The following is a 22,788-nucleotide window of genomic DNA, read 5'->3' on the forward strand; positions in this document are numbered from 1 at the left end:
TCATGAAAATAAATATTTATTGAATTGTATATCCATTTTGGTCCAATACCTTTTGCCATCTTTCTGGTAGTAGCATGATTCAACACTCATATAAGTTCTGATCTTTGCTTATAAAATACTAATTCAAGTGATTTTTCAGATTCTCATTTGAAGTAAATGTTTTTGTTTATAAAATTTTTTAAAGACCAGAACAAGTAATAATCTGAGGGTGCCAGATTTGGCAAATGTGGTGGGTGTGGTAGCATATTCCATCCAAGCTGTAACAGCTTCTTATGCGTTACCAAACTTATGTGAGTTCTGGTATTATCACGGTGAAACATTACACCTTTTCTGTTTGATGGTATCACTCAATTTGTCCAGTTGATGGTAATACACTTTTGAATCAATTCTGGAATTGTCTAATAGAAACTCAAAAAAAAAACTATTCCCTCAAAATCCCACCAAACAGAGAGCATTTGCTTTTGAAATGCTTTGAGCCAGATCATATCTTCTACTCCAAGAGCACTTGCATTTGGCATTGTTGTATACAATCCATTTCTTGTCTCCAATTATGATTCACTTCAAAAATGTATCATTTTCTTGACATTTGAAAAGCAAATCACAGATGTCAATGCAACGGAGCAAATCTCTTTTTTTAAGAACATTTGGAACCCATATATCAAACTTTGAAACAAACCAAGTTGTTTCATGTGATTGTAAATGATTGAATTTGACAAATTTAATCTCTTAGTGATTTCTCATGTTGTTATTCGGCGGTTTGCTTCAATCAGTACCTTTATTTTGTCTTCATCAGCTTTAACTGGCCTTCCAGAACATGGTGCACCTCCAATATTGAAGTTGCTGAAACAAATTTTATGAACCAGTTTTGGCACTGTCATTCTGTCAGCACATCTTATCGACAGACATCACACAATTTTTTTCTTGCTTGAACAGCATTCTTACCTTTTCAGTAATAAAAAAAGCAAAAATATGCTGCTTTTGATTAGCCNGACTTTTATGTGTTGTTATTAAAAATTAAGCTTTTCAGTAATAAAAAAAGCAAAAATATGCTGCTTTTGATTAGCCATATTTGATGGGATACCAAAAAAAAAACAATTACACAGAATCAAACAAAATTTTTTACAAAGAAGTCTTGAAATGTCAGCTGTCAAAATATATAATGACAATATGGTTTAGAATGAAGTTGGCTGTTTAAAAGTACAACTAATCCCTCTGGTGGTAAAAAAACGAAATCACTTTCCGAACAACCCTATATGAACCTGTTGTAACTCACGATTATACATTATGGCTACAGGACCACATAGAAAGCCTTTTCCAGTGCATGGAAATCATTTGTTTTATTCCAATATCATTATAGCATTTTGCGATTTTTAAATTTGCATATTTTGTTCTATTTATAGATGTTTGACATTATTAAAAGGTTTCACCAAACTACATAATAAATATCAGACCTTATTCAAAGAATTTATGCTGGAAATTTTCATTGTTTATGTTTTCAGAAAGCATTTAAAGAAGTTTTGTTTATCCCTAAAATAATATTCAAATGAGCTCTTATCTAGTTAATTATATTTCATATGAATTTGTTTTTATTGGGATTTTTACTTTATTAAGTAAAACAGAACAATAGTTGTTATAATTTTTCAATAAAATTATTTCAATGTTTTTTTCATGTTTGTAAATATTTAATAGAAATTAAAATACAGTAGAACCTCGATTATCCAGACTAATTGGGGATGAAGGTATTCCAGATAAGGAAAAATCCGGATAATCGAAACAAATACTTTAATTTGTCTTTTAATGATAATACAACATGTTTTCTTTTTGATGACATATCGGTAATATTAAAAGTAAATACTGTATTTAAATCATGATCAAATTTTCAAGAAACAAACGTTCGTATTGAATTTGGACTACTACTGACAAACACTAACAGACTACCTATTGTTTAAAAGGCCCTCTGGTGGCGCAAGAAGACGGATTTTATAAAATAAAAAGCAGTCGAAACTGCATTTTTATGAATAAAAATTTGACAAACTATTTATCGTTTTATGACGAGTAAAATTTTTTCGTCGCGTTCACGNTTATTTGGCAATTATTCCAATTATTGGAAAATCAGAGCAATTGTCACTTGATTAATCAGTAAAAAAGACAATTAGTACGATTAACAATTAGCAGAAGACTAATTGATACATCTCTAATAAGGACAGGAACATGCCTATGCAGAAATCTGCCACTGACATTACAAAATAAAGACACTGAAAAAGGAAAATAAAGAACAAATTGCATCCTACCTCATTTCAACAAAGGACAAGGACAATTTAGCTAAAGTAAAAGGCATATGACAACCTTAATTAGGCCTAATAATGGTTTATTTATGACAAATTAGCATATCTATCACAAAACTATTTATTTTATTTATTTATTTCAATTACAATAAGAAAAATCTTGCAACAATAATTTCCTCCCCCTAATTAACAATAAAACACCCAATACAATACATAAAATACAACAAACAAAATACAATAAGTAAAAATATAAAATTGTTTAAAGAATATTAAAAATTATATACTATTAGGGTCATTCCAGCATAAACTGGTAAACTATTTCCCTAAATGGCAAATCATAGAAAAACCGGTGCTACCAATAAACAATTAACTGTCATTCACCACATTTTTGCTATCATTACCTCAACACCTAATCGAAAAGTAATTGCAGTTTATTTTTACACTTGCCAGCTTATATTAGAAAGGCTATAACAGTACTTAACATACAAACAAAATTAACATAACATTTTAATTATTGGTAATTATTTAAAGCTATACATCACACATTTTTTTCTTAATTTCATTTAATTCCGAAGAAATAAACACGGTATAAGGAATATATCCAAAGTAGTACGTCGGAAACAAAAGCCGTTGAAGAACTTTTGGTTTTACGTAATTTTTTAAACGTCTACAAGGTGCAAAACCCATAACTTGCTGGAAAACTGCTAAAAAAAATTAAACACTCAGAACTAAAATAAAATTTTAAAAAACCCAAAACTAAAGCCAAGAATTTTTTAACAAATGCATGCCCAGCAAAAAACCGAAGCCTCAAAGGAACGGAGCGACACTTAAACTTTTTCCCATAACGGCAACATCAAAATTACTAAAGAAAGGTTTTCACTGTAAAATAAATATTTTAAAGTTAGACAGAAATTACCTTTAGGTCATTTCTACCAGCGTATATAAACAAATGGCCTAAAAGTACCCGAAAAACTTCTTCCGAAAGTCGTCGACTGGAATTTTTCACACAAAATAATAATAATTCGAACGTGTTTTATTATTATTAACCAAACACATTACGTTTACTAAATAAAATAAAATTATAAACCCACAATTCTTTCATGAATTACCCATTAGCAATGGCACGTTGTAGTTTGTTAATTTGAATTAAGGGGCCCCACGTACAGGTACATTGTAGACATTTCTTTGGAGGAGATATTTCCTTAAAGATTGGTTTGGAGTACCAAAACAACTGTTTTTACCCATAAATTAAGGCCCCAATGCCTATTATTATTATTATTGTCACGCTGCATTGAATACAATACAGCGTGAGAATAATCATTCCACATCCGTTGCATCCGACCATCACACCAACGTACTTAATTAACATTCTTCGACGTAGAATATGGGCAGAAGAGACGTAAGAGACGACTTAACCGTTAAAAAATAATGTTAATAATTATTATATATAAGACTTTAATGTACCTGGTTGAACTCCTGTTCCAAATCGTCCGCATATAAATCAATATCAACTCCGTCCGCCATTTTACAAAGGACGAAATTCTTGCTGGTTCTCCTCGTAATCGGACCGCAACTTTGAATATAATTACTAGAACGATACATTAATAAATCTACTATAATCGTCTAATTTGATCTAAACTTGGCGTATAATCGCCTTTATTCTCTTTCAGTCAAAACACTTACTTTGTTTAGGCAGACGAGGCCCCGACAATCAATTGCCCGCTTACGTTTCTTCTTAAGTGTTGCCAGATCAGCTGGCTATAAAAAATAAATAAATAAAAATAATAATAATAATACTATGGCGGCACTGTCGATATTTTCGTAATTTTATAACGTTGTATTTTCGGAATATCATTTTACTGAAGATCGAATTGATGACATTTGTTATTATTACAAGGGACTTCCTTTTGTCTCGTAAAATAATTTATTTCTTTGTTTATGTAAAATGATAAAGGCCGGATTGCAATCTACCGCTGTGGGGGATCCGGGATCGAATCCAGACGAGTCGAAGAATCTCCAGGAATTTTTCGGGATGGTCTGTCCGGATATCTCGGGCACCGTCCATCACCACCCGGCCGCTTCATTGTAGGCCTGCTAAAAGAGACCCTTTTAGTGCCCAAAGGGCGAAAAGAGTTTAAAAAAAAAATTATAAATGATTCGTCAACATTTGTTTTTTCGAGCGGCGCTCGACGTTCTACGTTCACGTTTTAGAGATAAAAACTTCAGCCGCAACCTCGCTGTTGTCCGATTGCTGAAAAAACGTTGACGGATTAAACAAACATCGCTAAACCCGATATATAACATAACTAAACACCAACGATATGCCGAAAATCTACCGGCTAGTATTAGGCTAATTACTAAATGAATTACGTAATCAATTTGGCACTAGAGGTAGGCGTTAGGCGCCATCTCTTATTAATATTAATAATTATAAATAAATTACTTAATTTAAATAATTTATTAAGAGATGGTGCCTAACGCCTACCTCTAGTGCCAAATTGGTTACGTAATTCATTTAGTAATTAGCCCCGTAGATTTTCGGCATACGATTGGTGTTTAGTCAATAAATTATATTTCGGAAGTTAATCTAGTATCAAAAATGTTCTGATTCAGCATGACACACGTCGAGAGGGTAATTAAGGACATGCCAGTATTTGAATGAGGCTTTTTTTTCCCCATCACGAGTGGTGTGTTTTGCTTTAGCTCATCAGAGAATATAGCCCAAGTGGCTGACATCTCCAGATAAACCCAAAAAAAAGAGTTTTGCTGATTTTGTGTGGTGTTTTTCTGAGGACTGTGTCGGGACATGTGTCATGCTGAATCGAAACATTTTTGATACTAGATTAACTTCCAAAATATAATTTATTTTTCAATATAAGAAATAATTTTTAACGATACAATAACCACGATTATTATTTTTAAAAATTTTCATTAGGTTTAACATTGACAAAAATTCAACATGAAGGGATAGATTAATATATTTTTTTATACGTGATCAGTTATCCGAACAACCCCAGTCCCAAATTGTTACGGATAATCGATGCTCTACTGTACAGCCACTTGCAGTGCCAGTATCGCCACAATATTCTTTTTGCAGCATAAAACATTGAGTTTAGAATTTAATTTTTCAATAAAACATATTTAGAATTTACAACATTATGGCATTGTTTGTGTCATTTATCCATAAAATTCATAGATATTCATGTTTTAGTGTTTGTTATTCTTAAATAGAATGAAGTATAGCATTCTGATACATATGTAAGAATTAATAGGAGTGTTAATTCACTAGAAATTAAAAAAAACAAAAAACTTATTATAGTCTAAATATTAGATAATGTATAGTAATTTGGACAGTTGCCTCTCCTCTCCTCTCCCTCTTGAAATACTGTTATAATTAACTTATAGAAGATTAATTGGAATGCTATATTTCAAATAAATGTTTCTTTGTCTGAAAGCAGGATAAATATCTGAAGCTGCAAATTTAAAGAAAATGCTCAAAATCTGGAAAAAAACTTAAAACATTATGCTTATTAATTTGCATACATTAATTTTTATATGAGTTTCAAAACTGTTCATCAGAAATTTAAAAACTAAATTTATTCTTATTGTATACATCTTTGGGGTGATATTCTTTAATGGTGGCAGATAATCTTTGGCATCCTTCATTGACTGACTTGATCTGATCATTCATTATCTTTTCAGAAAGACCTTTACATTGTTTAACCTGTCCTACGTTGATCCCAAAAATATTCAGGATCAACGTTGACCTCATTGACCTGCGTTGGAGATCCCAAATATTTCCGTGTTTACATTGGAACAATTTTTATATTAAAACGAACTTTTCAAATAAAATTTTTTTTGTTTTTATATTATTCAATATGTATATATTTTGTTTGTGAAACATAAAAAAATAATACAAAAATAATCCCTCATCAAACCTTTAACCAGTATTAAATAAGAGTAATATACACAACAAGGTTAAACGCTTCTCTAACTCTAAACTGGCCGCAGCACTTGGAATGCGGGATATCGTCATGGACGCCTCGGATATGCCCAAGCTTTTTGCTTTTGCTAAGATGCATAAGCAGGGCCACAAATTGAGACTGGTGGTTGATAAGGCCACAGCCCCCACGCGCAAATTAGAAGTGTTCTTGCACGATTTCATCTCTCCGAAGTTACAAGATCACTGATACTCCATCTCCAATCCGGCGGAATTAATAGTATTCCTCAAAAACACCGAAAAGCCCGCGTACATCTCGGTCATGGATTTTCGTTCTTTATATCCATCAATTGAATTACCACCCTGTTTTTGCGCACTCCGAGATTTTCTATTACAAAACATCTATGATCAGGAATTACACCAGCAGATTCTTGAAGTAGCACATTTGATTTGCTACAGCTCAATTTTTCAATTTGGAGGAACCACGTATGTGCAGGGCAGAGGCGTATCTATGGGAACTGTGGTCTCAGGCGACCTATGTGAACTGGTAATTAGACAGCTGGAAAATAAAATAATTCCAAGATTCAGCCACAACATCATATTGTACAAGCGATACATAGACGATGACATTATTTTATGGAGGCACGACCCTAACATCACCCTCTTTGTGAATCAGATGAACAACAATCCGTATGGTCTTACCACAGAGCTTGAGCAACATAATGATTCTGAGGTACATTTTCTTGACTTGGACATTGCATTTGGAGGAGACACCATATACACATCTGTCTACCGCAAAACTTGCCACTTTCCAATGTATATCCCAGCGAACTCCTGTGATCCGTTCAGATATAAAATGCTGGCGTTTAGAGCACTGGTTAAGAGGGCCCACACCCATTGCTCAACACAGGATACTTTAGTTCAAGAATTGAACTAGCTACATAACATTGCTGGTCAACATGGATTCAACACCATGGTCCATAAATTAGCACAACAATTCAGCATCGGCCTCCCACCTACTCCTCCACAGAATGGGGACAATGTGGAACAAGACCACCGCATCGTTCCAGTCACATACAACCCGTTCCTAACATTCCTGTATCAAAAAATAGCTAAAAACAAGGATTACGCTTATCATACAGAAGATGCCCATCTATGTTTAAGCTTCTGCGCAATGAAAAAGATAAACCTAACAAGTATAAGCTACCAGGGGTATACGCTGTCCCCCTCACGGACCATAGATTTCAGAGGGAACTGGTCTACATTGGCGCTATTAAACGTGCTATTGGTGTTCGGTGGACTGAACACTGACGGGACATCCTCCACAAAAGGGGTTCTACGTCGTTATCCCTGTATGCGTCAGACCCGGAGATTTCGGCAAACTTCAACAATGCCAAACTCCTCATTACTACACCGTTTACGGACCACCTCAAGTGGTTGGAACAAATGGAAATTTGCAAAGCATACAACACTTCAGCACCTATTAACTCAAGGGATGAAATTACCCTGTCCCTAGCATGGCAGGCCCTACTCCAGGAGGAGGATTCACATTAATAAATACGTATAGTAAATAGGGTATTAAAACATCATACCCGCTGATATGCTCTTTATTTTTTTATTTATTTTTTCGTTAATGTAAAAATCCATAAAAACCTTTTTAAGAAAATCCGAACATTACATTAGGAATTTGTTTACGGAATACTGGAATGCACGTGATTCACATTGATTTTTTGACTTTTGAAATGTGGTTCTGAAGAATAGTTTTTCAAATGTCGCAGTTTAGAAGAAGTTTGTTCTACTGGTCTTCGTTCTAACGAATTTTAAAGAAGAATCGTTGCTTGAGAAAGGACCCAGGGAGGGATCCAAAAATGTTTGCACGTAATATCACTCTTATTTAATACCGGTTAAAGGTTTGATGACGGATTATTTTTGTATTTTATGCCAGCCAACCAGTGTAGTTGAAGTTTGTGATGATGACCATCTGTTCTCCAAACATGGAAGCTTGATGTTTGACTGCTGTAAATGTTACACAACCAAGCTTATTGTTGATCTGACCAATCCAAATAGATAAGCATATTGAACTGGGAAATGCATTGATGGTTTTGGCTTATTTGTTCAACAGAAATTGTAGCCTTCTTCTCCAACATCATTTTATCTGCAGCACAACCACTTTTATGACTGAAAGCAGACTGAGGTGGTTAAAATTAGTGAGGAACTGACTTGACAAATTTTTGAAAGGTTTTAATATTGGGCGATATCTTTAATTAGGTCTTTTAATCCAGTAATGTCTGAGAGTCTGGAAAGAGCTTCGGGAGCATTCTTTCATTATAAGCGACTGATAATTACCATCTTGTTAGCAACTTTAGTGATTTACATATAGGTCAAGCTTCATTTCCTGCACCTGTGGCAAATTATCAAAAGCAAAAGTTATATTAAATGCACATGTATGCGGGCTTTTAAATTGGCAGATGGTGGAGGACAGTTTGTAAGGAATTTCCTATCTCAAAAACATATGGACGATCCATTCATTTCTTATTTTTTGTATGTTTTCAGTCACTTTTTAGAAACATTTTCATTAATAAATATGAATTAAATATTCTTGTCTTCTACAGTTTAATAACTTTTTTATTTTTTAATATTTTACAGCCAGCCTGTAACATCTAAGACATTCAGAATGTATAGAGTCTTAGGGAAGGGAGGTTTTGGTGAAGTTTGTGCATGTCAAGTACGTGCAACTGGAAAAATGTATGCATGCAAAAAATTGGAGAAGAAAAGGATAAAAAAGCGTAAAGGAGAAGCCATGGTTTTAATAGAAAAACAGATTCTACAGAAAGTAAATTCTAGGTTTATTGTGAGTATAATATAAATTTTTAATTTCAGTTAAAAATGTAGAATTATTGTTGGAAATAATTGATGTATAACGAGAAATTTTTAAGACAGTTTTTTCTAACTTTAAGTGACTTTTATGTGTTGTTATTAAAAATTAAGCTTTAATTAATATAATTATAATACAAAATTTTACAATTAACAAAAATTAAGTTTAAGAAAATAGAAGGAAAAATAGAATGCTTCTGTCACAAATGTGGAAAGAACCTTAGACAGAAATCTTGTTAAATAGGACTGAACATTGAAAGAATTATTATTATTCCCATTTTATCTGTCATATTATTTTCTTGTAAGGTATGCAAATAGTATATTGTATATTAGAAAAAGAACAAGTTTTGAGAGATGACTACTACAGAACTTGCAGATGTCATAAAAATTATTAATGATTATGTTACTATAGATAATGAGTTATGTACAGTGGGTAATCGGTTAACAAACATAATCCGTTCCAAGACTTTGTTCGCTATCCGAATTGTTCGTTAACTGATTATCGATTTACCATAGGTTTTGATGGGAATTTAATTAATTCGTTCTGGAGACCCTCAACAAAAATAAAAAATATATACTTTCTTACTACATTTATTTATATGTAATAATAAAAATACATACGTACACAGTCTTGCGTTTTTATTAGTCATGTTTTTTCCGTTTGAAAGGAGTAAAGAATCTGTCTAATGTCGATTGCTTTTCTCTCTTCTTCAGGATTTTTCGTAAGTAATTAATAGCATTGCAATTGTAGAAATCCCCAAGCCTCAACCTGGTTTGGATGCCATTCTAAGACCGTTGTTCTGACATCCTCCCACTTCTTCAAAGGATCTTTAATAACAGATATCGGCATTAATCCTCTTTTTCAGAAGAAAACATATCTCGCCGATTTTCTTGATGTTCTTCATTCAAGAGTTCTTGGCGTTCTTCTGTCGTCAGATCCGTTTCAGGTTCCATTATGAACTCTTTGATGTTCTTTATTTCTCAGATGTGGTTTTTGTTACTCCTTTAGTTGCTTGAGTCTTCTTGATTATACAGTATTTTTCTTAAAAAAAAATGAACTACAGCCTACTATAGACCTGTTCACACCATACTCCCCAGCAACATTAGGCATCTTCTGCCCACTCTACCTTTACTATTATACTCTCACCTTACAAATAAAACAGATGCAAAACTTAATGAGTGCCTACCCAACAGTCTCGCAAATACATAAAAGAATTATTTTGTCATAAAAATAAAAGGCTGGAATTATAAAGGAGAGTTTTAAAGTTCGGAGGAATACTATCTGATCAGTATATACTGGCTTGAGCCTCAATGTCGACGTCTCCCACACTCTGAAAAGTTTCGAATTGTTGCCTGAAGACAAGGAAAGTCTAATCAGTATTCATTATTTTTCGTCGCTTCTTCTTGTGTTTTTGTGGGGTGTTCTAAAATCTTTCGTGAAAGTGTTCGTTATCCGATTTGTTTGTTGTTCGATAACCCAATGTATAGAAGAGACAAGTAAAGATATTCATCCCCATATTTCACTTTCTCACTTAGAAGATACCCTTATTGAGATAGAACAACAACAAGTTCAAAATCTTGACTAAAAACAAAGCAAAGTCAAAAATTACAATGATACCATAAAATGTACTGAGAAAATTCAGAACTTTCTTTTGAATATAGGGGACACTGATGGACTTACTTTCATTGATAAATTAAAATTTAATGTTGAAAAACAAGCTTGTAAAGGAAAAAATATGAAGAAACTCTTTTGTCTGATTATTTTATATAAATTTACTTTCTTTGTTTCAGTGGTGCACCCAAGAAGGGGTGAAGGATCCCTGGTCCCCTTGAAAGAAAAACAAACTGTAGAAAATTTTCCAAAAATTCAATTTCTTATTATATATATCTTGTGATTTTAGGCCTCTTATTGCTCTGAGAGCACAAAGAGGCCAACTTATTTATATTGTGTGTCATCATCTATTTCTATTCGAATTATGAATTAGCAGTCACATAAGGTGAGAATTTTATTGAATTTGCATAAAAATGTGGATAGCTTTTATTGAAAATTGCTTTGATAATTGGGCATTCGAAAGATTCAATTAAAACAAGATTTTTACAACTGAAAAGATTAAAATAAGTATACAGTATATATTATATACTGTATACTTATTTTAATCTTTTCAGTTGTATATAAGTAGCATATATATTATATATGCTACTTACACCTTTTGGTATTTTCATGTTTGTAATGCAAATCCATTCTTCACTATATAATGACCAGGTTAAAGTACAGTATGGTTGCCAGCATGTACAGCACCTCTAAACAGTGGACAAACTTCTTGGACAACTATGCATTGTAAAATAAAAAGTTGAAAATTATCTGCTGTTCTGCAATTTTTATTTTGATTTATTGGTGTGATATGTCAAAGTCTGGAATCAATGCTCTGTGTGAAAACAAAATTAATATATTTCCAAGAAAATTTACTATGTTTATTATTGTATTCATAATCTGTGATGGTGCATATTCTGTAGAAAATTAATAAATCAAAAATAAAACTTTTACATAACGTGCTGCATAAATATGAGTTTGTAATTGCTTTTAAATTATCCTCCTACATAACACATCTTCTTTCAAATTATCTATAAATACAAATAATCCTTTGCTAATCTGTGGGAGAATATGTTCTTATGTTGATAAGATGCAGAATTGGAAGAATAAAGCTCAGATATGGCTGATATAGCAATGTAAGACAAACTTGATACTAGAATACTTGCTCATTCAAATTTAAAATTAAAGAATGAATTAATATCAGTAATGTTTACAAAATATATAATGTATACAATTACATTTATTGTATCTATTTAATTTTATCATATATATCTGTTAAACAGTATAGTTATAAAATGAATGTGTATAGTACTGTAATTTGTATGTAGTGTTACTATTTCTTCATAACAGGTAAATTCTGCTTATGCATATGAAACCAAAGATGCACTTTGTTTGGTGTTGACCATCATGAATGGAGGTGATCTCAAATTCCATATCTATAGTATGGGTGGAGAGCCTGGATTCGATCTTGGAAGAGCAAAATTTTATGCTGCAGAAGTCACTCAAGGTTTAGAACATCTTCATGCTCAAGGAATAGTATATAGGTAATTATAATTATTTTTTAATTACTACTAAATTGATGTTTTTTGATATTTTAACATTTGAAATTATTAAAACTGTAAGTATCATTAATGTCAATCTTTCCAACAAGTCAAGTAATAAATACACACAAATACAAATGTGCATGCACACACACACATATATATATACACACGCACACATACATACATACATACATAGAGTACATAGAGCGTTGGTTAACCGAAAGTGTTCCAGTCAGCAAATTTAAATTTCCGCTAGTGCTGTGGTGTGTCTTGGCCTACTCCATTATTTTTTTTTTGTTGTTGGTGTGTGCGCTTTAGCTGGCAGCACTGGCACTTTTGTGTAGTGTTTTTCTGAGGAGTGTGTGTCGTGCTGAATCGAACATTTTTGATACTAGATTAACTTCTAAAGTATTTGTTTTTTTGTTTTTATATTTTTCAATATATTTATTTCGTTTGTATAAAATAAAGAAATAATTTTTAACGATACAATAGCCACTATTATTATTTTAAAAATTTTCGAAAATTCAACACAAAGCAACACGCAACAGAGAAAAATTTCAACATGGGATAGGTTAATATATTTTTTCGTACATAATTGGTTATCTGAAAAATAAGTTATCTGAACAATTCCAGTCTCCAATTGATTCGGATAAACAACACTCTACTGTACTACATACATACATGGGAAAGAAAAGGCTGTACTCAAAGGTGTATCCTTAAAAGATAAGAAAGATGGGTGAAGGAAGGAAGGAGAGTGATATGAAGAAAAGTTAGGAGGGTGGGATGGTTGGAGGTTTGAAAGTGGAAAAAGGAAGACATGAGCCGCAAAGGGGAGCTGTTGGATAGCACATCTACTATACTACAGGGTGTTTATAAATAAATGGTGAGGTTTTAAAAATTAATGATAAATCTATTTATTACCTTATATGGTCAAACCTTACAGCATAAGCAGCAACAACTGACCAAGTTTTTTATGCGCTACCCAATCTTCTCTTGTCATGCTTAATCGTGTTCTTCACCAATGCTGGATTGGACGTGTTGCAACACAACAACCTGCTCCCTTGGCCACCCCGTTTGCTAGATTTAACACCCTGTGATTTCTTTTTGTGGGGGTTGGTTAAAGACAGTTTATGTACAGTACCATCAGTGCTCGCATCCCTTGAACTGTGTGATCGGATAAAGCATGCACTGCAGACCATTACGGAGCACATGCCTACACCATGTGTGGGAAGAATTTTATTACCGTGTAGATGTGTGTGGTGAGACCATGGGTCCACATATTGAAGGATTGTGATTAATGCATAAAAAACTTGGACAGTTGCCACTGCTTATTCTGTAAGGTTTGCCATTATAAGGTAATAAATAGATTTATCATTAATTTTTAAAACCACACCATTCATTTATAAACACCCTGTATATGTGCATGATATGATGATATGTGCATGAAATTTGGAACCAATGGGAAAAATGAGCAAGAATATAACAACACTAATGACAATACCTCTACAAAACATGTTTACCACAGCTACACATTGCTACAGATGTATGACCATGTTCTCCTGAATTCTGAAATTTCTACATTCAAATTGCAGTGATACACTCCTGACAATGACAGATTTCTGATTTTCACTACATAAATACTCAAATGGTGGGAATTTGTAACTTGTACAGGTGGGACTTCTGTTTCACAATATTCCTACACCTTCACCATTGCTCGATCTGTAATGAGAAAAAAAAATCCTGTTGGTTTCATTTTTATGCATATACTATATATAAATCTTTATTTTGCCATATTTCAAGTATAAACATAAAATTATAATTCAGCTAATGTAAATTCATAAAAACCTGTTTCATTTATTTATATATAAGAATGATTTGCAATTCTGTACAAATTTCAAAAGTATTATCATATAAAGCTTTAAACATCACATTGTTGATATAAAATCAGTTTCGAAGGACCTTTTTACAACTTTGCTACCTTAAGTAGAAGAATTATTATGGGTAACAAAGTTATCTTACTTCTTTGAAAGATATTTATGTATGTTATCTAAAGGTATGTTTATTTTTACAAATTCAAACAGAATTAAGCACTTTTTTCTCATTGAAAATTCAAAATAATGTAGATATTCAACTTGTTTACATCAATTTGAAAATTCAAACATAAAACTTAAAGAATAAGAAGGAAGAAACTGCTTTAAAAAATATGATTTCTTCAAGCTTACAAAACTTAAAATTTAATTAATAAGTATTCAGTCAAAATAGTTATATACTATTATTTAAACTTTATTTTATTTTAGGGATTTAAAACCAGAAAATATCTTGTTAGATGATCATGGTAAGTTGGATATTTTCAATTTATAAATTTTCACAAATTTTTTTTCTGTAATATTTATAATTTTTTTTTTTTTGAAAGGTCATGTGAGAATATCTGATTTGGGTCTTGCTGTTGAAATTCCCGATGGGGAAACTGTTAGAGGAAGAGTTGGCACTGTGGGATACATGGGTAAAGGATTCATTTTGTTAAAAAATTTTTTTTTATCTAATTTGAGTAATAAAATAAATGATTTTTTTTATTTATTGTAGCACCTGAAGTGATTGATAATGAAAAATATACTTTTAGTCCAGATTGGTTTAGTTTAGGATGTTTAATTTATGAAATGATTGAAGGACAGGTATCTTTCTTTAATACATCTTATAGCCAAATGTGATGATGATAATTAATTTTGGAGTTTTTAAAAATACATTCTTTAGGCTCCGTTTAGAGCCAGAAAAGAAAAAGTTAAGAGGGAAGAAGTAGAAAGGAGAGTAAAAGAAGATCAAGAAAAATATTCTTTGAAATTTAGTGATGATGCCAAAGCTATATGTCAGGCAGTATGTATTTTTTCTGTTTCAGTCATCTAATATAAACAGCAGTTTTTGTCAGAATATATATAATAGAAATAGAAAGAAGTTTGTATAATTGGTGATTTAAAAAAAGAGCATCTAAATTACACTTCTTTTTCTTATTCTCTGTCTGGCAGCATTGTAATGTAATACTAATAGTACATATGCTGTAGTGTACTATTGGATAAAATAGTATGTCAGATAACTTAAGCTGCAGTCAGATGGATACTTCTACATTACATAAAGGTCGAAATTCTCCATTCTCTTACATCGCATGCAAGTATTCATGTGGACACATTAAGTTTTATGGTAAGCCAATCAAGCATCAGCATTTTTATAATTCTTTTCACTAGGATTGTATAAAATGGAATATTTTTCTACTTCAATAATTAGGTTTTTATCCTATCTTTCTAATTCCCACGACAAGTGATGGGACAATTTTGACTGGCTGAATATAAGATTCCTTCCATTGAAATGGCTTTTGGCTCAGCTCCAACACAATGACATCGTTGCCTGAAAAAGGCTTCTTGGCATATACCAACATCACTTTAAATGTGTCTGTCTGAATGCAGCTTGAGACTTTTTATATATACTATATACTATAATATTTCAATAAATAAAGACAGTTATTTCCAAAAATTTTTGTTAAGCGACCAGACCTAAGTTTTAAGTTTATCCTGGAAAATTTTACCGGAAATAAAAGGTGATCAACCATTTTTTTTAGACTACACAGTCACCCATAAAACAGTTCCTTTAAATTGGATTATTTCTGTGTTTTAACATTAAAATTTGTAAAGAAATTTGGAATTGGTCACCTTTCAACGTCTTTGGGTTTTCATCCTTCTTCCGTTTGGGAGTTTCGGATCCTTATATTTACTCAAGAATTGCGCTGTTAAATGTAAATTGTCCTTATTCTCTCTCTAGCAGCAAATAATTACAAAATTTTTTTATTTTTAAATATATACTATAATATTTGTAAAACAGATTAATTTATAAATGTCTCAGAAACTAGGTATTAGGTATTATTATAGAAACACAAAATAGAAACCAAAATTTGAACAGAAAATGTAACTTGAATGAAAAAAAAAGTTTGTTTCTTTTTGATCTTAACATCAGTATTTCAGAAGGATATATATTCACCTTGATATACAAGAAACCTTCCTACCATTCCTGCATTATTGTACAATTCCTTCTATAAAGTGATGGCATTTAGACTCCTCAAAAGAAGAGCTTCACCCACATATCCAACCATGAAGACATGGCTCAATAGCTAAATTACATCAACAGTGCAGCACAATGTGGCTACCATCCTAGAATCATCAAGAGTCTTATCAACTCTTACTCTTCTCAGGCCACATACAACAGTAGGGAAGATATGCCATATAATTCAATGATAAACAATCAACCTTTGACATAAGACTTCTCTGGAAATTGCAAAACCCAATAACATTACCATTAGATGAAACTCTGCCATGTTGATGAATTCAAAAGACTGTCTCAGAGACCCTTTTCCTCCCAGGTGTTTACTCCATTTCAATCATCACATTGCTCTAGGACAGCAAATGGAATACATTGGAACTACAACATGTCCATTCAAGGTTTAAAAGAACATATAACCTTGAAAAAATGGGCACAACACTACCATTATAGCTAACCTGGTCACAGAACAATCATACATAGACAGAACCTGATTTTTTTACACTCAACCTGACAGCAAATTCCTTGAGAAGCCAGAGATTTATAGGACTTATAATATGGCCATAAACTATGGTACAAGAATAGTAACATCCCTTCTCAAGCCTGGAGATCTGTCTTTGAGGTCCAGTAATAATTTCTATCATTGGCACAATAATGTCATTATCCAATCAGATAAAATATATATATCTTTTTTAAAGGAAGTAAAATTTGATTATACCTTGTAGGTTATGAGATCAAAAATATACAGTCGACCCCCCCTATAATTACGGTCCTTATAATTACGATTCCTATAAAACTACAAAAAATATACGTATTTTGGAAATGTTGAGTCGGATTAGTGTAGAATCGATTAATTTTATGGAAGAAAACCTTTCAATCAGCCGTAGCCCGTAAACTTGACACGTGTCGGGCTGTGATTGGAACGACTTGTAAGAAATCGGATTCCTAATAAATTGGAACGTATCTATATCTTATAGGGGGGTCAACTGTATGCTTTTATTAGTATTGTAAATGCATTTCAGACTTATAGTCCCTCAGCAAGCATAGAAGACTATAAACAGTATTTGATAAAAAGAATGCAAAGAAATCAAACTCTGGTATCATCATCAGGTTACATAAGTAAAGCTATCAAAAACATTTGTTTTCTTTTCTCATTAAAGCTTTGTTTTCTGCTGTAGTTTTGGTTTCTATTGTTTTTACAGATTAATGTAATTAAATTAATCTGTTTCAAGTTATTAAAGAAGAAACCACATGAAAGATTAGGCTGCAATAGTGGAAGAAAGGGGGCACAAGAAGTGAAGTTACACCCATTTTTTAAAAGTGTAAATTGGAAAAGGTTAGCAGCTGGTATGCTTGATCCTCCTTTTATCCCTGATGTGAGTGAAAAATTTTTTGTATTTTTGTTTTTAGTAAGAAATTTATATTAGAAAGTGTCTTGTGTTTAATAAATATTAGAATGAGATTTCAATTTTTAGCCCCATGCAGTTTATGCCAAAGATGTTCTTGATATAGAGCAGTTTTCAACTGTAAAAGGTGTAAATTTAGATGCAACGGATGACACTTTTTATACAAAATTTAATACGGGTAGTGTATCTATTTCCTGGCAAACTGAGGTAAGAATAGAAAATCATAAATACTAAAATAGGCAATTTTTCAATCCTATGTAAAATTTTATTTTATTGTACAGATGATTGAAACGGAATGCTTTAAAGAATTAAATGTATATGGTCCCAATAATACCCCATCTCCAGATCTGATTATAGATATGCCTCCTCCTGCTGAACCTTCTGGATGTTTTCCTTTTCGCAAAAAGAATAAAAACAGGTAAAATTTATTGAATTTATTAAATGAACGCAATGCTATTATTGTTGTTAATTATTTAAAATAATTGCGAATAATTCCATTGTTGGTTTCAGAAGAATGGCACCAGACATTAAAAGTTCAAACAGTAGCACCCATTTGTCTTCTTCGGATGAGCCAAATTCTTCGGGCATGACAAATCAAGCATTAAACACAATAACTGACAACCAGGAAGTTCTCGCAGTAAGCTGAGAGTTATTTTCACAAGCTACTACAGAAAGGCAATGCGACGATAAAGAATAGTGAATTCCCAACGTGTGCCAAGATTTCTAAAATAAAATTTGTGATGTTTGGCATACTTCCAAGATCTTCCCCTCATCTGAAAATTCTCTCCTTTATATCAGGTACAAAAGTGTTATAGAACTAGCCAACTAATTATTTTTTGTGAATATACATCAATTAAAATAAAAGTTAAAAAAATATGCTCAGAAATAAGTTCTGAAGATATCACAAATCATGAACTTAAGTTATCAGTTAATGTAAAGCATTTTCATTTACTTTTAACATATCCTCTTTTCTCGTTTTAATATTTTGCCGCGACTCATTAAATCATCAGGTTAAATGTTCTGAATATAGAAGAGTAATGGTGGATCTGTAGAATATTAATAGTAATTGAGATTGTGTGAGAATTTTGTCATTTTTACAAAGTGACATTCCATTTTTGGCAAATGTGATTATTTATAAAGAGAAAGGTGAAGCCATTCCTTCCTTTTTGCTGTGATTTTTGGCATTGGCTTTGATTGTGTTGATTTTGTTGTTTTTATCTTTTGAGTATACTTTACGATTTTTTTTACAATATGAAACACCATCAGAACGGCAAATTAACTTGTCTTTAGTGCCAATAGTTTGACTCGCCTTTATTACCTCTATATTGTTTTAATCATTAGTAATTATTGTATAAAAAAAAAAACATTTAAGCATTTATTTTGTATAAATTTGCAATAATTGACAACATTTTGTATACATAAGGAGCACTCTGCAGTGCTGTAAAATAATTTGAGATTTTTTTTTTTTGAAGTTTTAATTAATTTATGGAATGAGGACGATGATTTTTGTTTTCTTCTGTAAGGGTAAATACTCATGAAAATAATCAGGAGTATGGGAATAAGTGAACAAACTAATTTATTGTGTTTGCACAGATGTTTCAATTCGATGTGGTAACTTGAAACCAATTTTTAAAGATTTGTGATGTTTTTTCTGTATAGTCTGAACGATGACACAACTTTCATCTGTAAATGTTTGTCGAAACGACTATTTAAGATTGACGGCTCAGAAAACTAGTGCCATTTCGGATCAGTGTTAACATGTTATTTAATTAACATTTTCCTATTAGGTTAGAAATCTCTCGCGACTCTCGTCACAAATATCGTTTTAAGTTTAACTAATTAGACTCCAAATAAATCAAGGGCATTCCAACTTTTAAATTCTCATCTATGTACTTTTGAAAAAACCTAAAAACAACGTCATAACTCGTTTTTAGTTTTTCTTGTTTTTTTTTTTTTATTATTATTCAGTTAAATATACCAAAGGAATTGCTGTCATTTAAAATAATCTGTTTTGATTATTTTTTATTATAATTGCCTATAATATTTATTTCTTCAGGAAAATCAGTTTATGTTAAAAGCTTTTGTATTTTATCTTGTAATTTTGATTGTATTATTACAATAATTGGAATATAATTCATTCAATGTACATCCATACATGTGAAGTCTGTGGAAAAACATTCAACCAATAACAAAAAAAAAAAGTTGGTTTTACTGTACATTATTGCATATTTGTCATTTTAAGTGAACTGCAAAGTTCCCAGTAATTTTTAGAGGGAAAGAAAAAAAACTACTCTTGTTGGACTGTATGTAAATGATTATTTGCAAAACTGTATTACCATTTGAGATCATCAAGTGTAGCAATGATTAGAGCAATTACAATGTACATTTAAAGTTTTTTTAAAACATGTTTTCATTCATTTCTATGCACAAATCTTCGGCAAAAAATAATCTGAGATACATCAGTATTATAAGTAAATAAAAAATAATAATACTTTAACCGCATTGCCTGATTTCATATTTAAAAAGAAATATGAAAAAGCATTTTTGTGGAGGTACATCGAAGCACAGTTTTGGTGTCTTGTATTAAAATGCACATTTAAACAAACAGAAATTCATGATTAATTTTTGAAAATTTAATTCAATGTTTCATTGTATGCAAATAATGTATCTATATGTTTATTAATGACAGTTAGTTTATAATAAAGACATACATCGATATAACGAATTTCGTACGATAATACTTATCGCAGACCTTCATTTTATCATAAAAAATGATTATTATAAACTATAAATGGTGCTTGCAATAAGTTTCTTACAATATACATAATTCAATATTAAAAATATCCATATCATTAACCCTTGATATTTTATCTGAAAGGAATCAGTACAAATATGCAAATTATCATTTGGTATCAGCCAACAAGTGATGAAATATAAATAATGCCAATTTATATATGCTTCTGTCTTGTCCATCAGTTGTTCACTGAATGTTCAAAACTCCCCAGTATTAATGGAAAACTGCATTTTGCATTGTTGTATTTATGTGTATAAAATAAACTTGTTCATAAAATTCTGAACTGTTTTTTTTTTAATTCATTTTAGATCAAACACAATAATATAATGTAATATGTAATATAATCATCATTGCAGACAAGAAGTTAACCATATAAAGGATCTCGCACCATAAGATGAAGGAAAAAATAAACCAGCAACGAGTTGCTCAACTTTCCCAGCAACGTTAACTCCTTACCTTCTCGACCTTTAATCAACAAAATTTAATAGCGTCGATCCCTCTAATAAACAAACCTCCCTGCAAAATTTCTGGAGTCATTAAGCTTCAAAGAAGGTGAATAAAATCGTGCCCCCCAACACACACTAACATCCATACAGAAATTACCCCTAAATTTTAACAGATAATTAACTGATGAAAGAAACCACACACAATACTACAAAGAAAATGGTGCCCTTCACATTCTTTACTAAAATCTATTAAATTGTTGAATCGATTGTTTGATACGTAGCCGAAACCGATCCACAAAGACTACTTTCTTCTTCCGAAGAGATAACCAACAATTCACGTACAATGAAACTTAGTGTGTTAGCAATTAATAAACTTCAATACAGAAGTATTCTCAGAAAAGTAGTCGTTAATCCGGCGTTCTAGTATTCCGCGAGTTGGAATTTGGACATTGGGCTTAAGACTCCGGGCCGAAATACAATTTGTCATATTGTACAGATATTTGTAAATCCCGGATAATTCGAAGTCGTGTTATGCATAACAAGAGAAAATATTGGAATTGTGTCAAATTTAATTAGTACGATTAATAATATAAAAGTTATTTTTTAAAATAAAATTTCATAACAGCCGGGAAGTAATGCAACCTGTTGTAGGATCTTTTTAAAACTTTGTACTGTACAGTACAGTACAATACATTTTGTTTATTCTGTTTGCATTTGTTTTTAATTAACCGGCAAAAATATAAAGTAACCAGATTAAAAAATGTTCTTTCAAATTTATCGAAAAGAATTTAATTTATTCCATAATAAGTTGTTAAACCCTATAAAAATAAAGCTGTTAAACGTTAGTATTGTTACTTATTGACAAAAAAGTTACACAGCCAGATAGCTGTTATATACAGGTACTGAGTTTTACAGTAAAGCGGATAATTCTATGTGTTTGTTCGTAAATGCTTACCAATCGGTTGGTCGGTTGGTACGTTGCCATTGTACGTAAATCTAAACGCCAAAACACTGGATGTATGACGTCACAAGGTTCTGCTCTAAATCTGGTAAAATTTTAGTGTCTATTTCACAATTTAATCGTTATACATCGTGTGTTCTGGCCCTGATATAACAATGGGCACGTACCAACCAACCGATTGGTAAGCATTTACGAACATGTCGTAAATTTACCAGAAACTAACAACATTTTACATTTCGTATTCACAAAACACATCATAGCATTTACGAAAAAACAAAAATAATTGATAACAAGGGTAAGATTACGACATCACCGTTTTAGTGTAGACAATAGGAAGGCGTTTCTTAGCGAGGTATTCTCAGAATTTTCCCACGTCACGTGTTCGGAATATCCGAGGAAAGTAAATTTTATTTCGTTAGCAATTACTTTCAGGTAATTTATTTATAGCCTACATGTAATAGACAATACCTAAAACGTGCTTCTACCAAAAACTATAACCGAAGTAGACGTGGAATCTGTTAAATTATCGGCATTCGTAACATCTTAACACCTAAATAGGAGCTCGTTTCCCCATAAAATACTTCATGGGAAGCATCCCCCTTTCTCATTATTTGTATTTGAGTTTTTTACTCGACATAAAATAAATGGATTTTCAGTATGTATCATTACTTAACTCGTAACTAGCGTGTTATAGCTTTACGAGACCCAGGCAAATTTGAATTAGGGGGCCCCATATACAGTACAGTGTTGACTTCAGACTTTTTTCGGAGAAACGTTTTGGGGAATTATTTTCCTATAAAAGGTTGGTTTGGGGGTTCCCTATTGGAACGGGGAGCCCCAAATCAATGCGTTACACTATGGGCTTCC

General features: G+C 31.8%; 1 protein-coding gene across 2 annotated transcripts; it reads left to right on the forward strand.

Annotated features, from left to right (window-relative positions):
- Positions 1–8,170: 8,170 nt before the first annotated feature.
- LOC111612737 (G protein-coupled receptor kinase 2-like) lies at positions 8,171–20,794 on the forward strand. Of its 2 annotated transcripts, none has more exons than XM_023353981.1 (11): positions 8,171–8,766; positions 8,872–9,076; positions 12,041–12,234; positions 14,532–14,569; positions 14,648–14,737; positions 14,818–14,906; positions 14,986–15,105; positions 17,547–17,690; positions 17,790–17,927; positions 18,002–18,138; positions 18,224–20,794. In XM_023353981.1, exons 1-11 carry the CDS (start codon positions 8,672–8,674, stop codon positions 18,249–18,251), a joined length of 1,278 nt encoding a protein of 425 aa, XP_023209749.1. In that variant the 5' UTR covers positions 8,171–8,671; the 3' UTR covers positions 18,252–20,794. The 2 variants fall into 2 exon arrangements, with proteins under 2 accessions (XP_023209749.1, XP_023209748.1); XM_023353980.1 differs by having other exon boundaries at positions 8,173–8,766; positions 18,231–20,794.
- The last annotated feature ends 1,994 nt before the right edge of the window (positions 20,795–22,788 follow it).

The sequence above is a fragment of the Centruroides sculpturatus genome, unplaced genomic scaffold, assembly GCF_000671375.1.
Source record: "Centruroides sculpturatus isolate CEXI.00-Female unplaced genomic scaffold, Cexi_2.0 scaffold1754, whole genome shotgun sequence".
NCBI classification, from domain to species: domain Eukaryota; kingdom Metazoa; phylum Arthropoda; class Arachnida; order Scorpiones; family Buthidae; genus Centruroides; species Centruroides sculpturatus.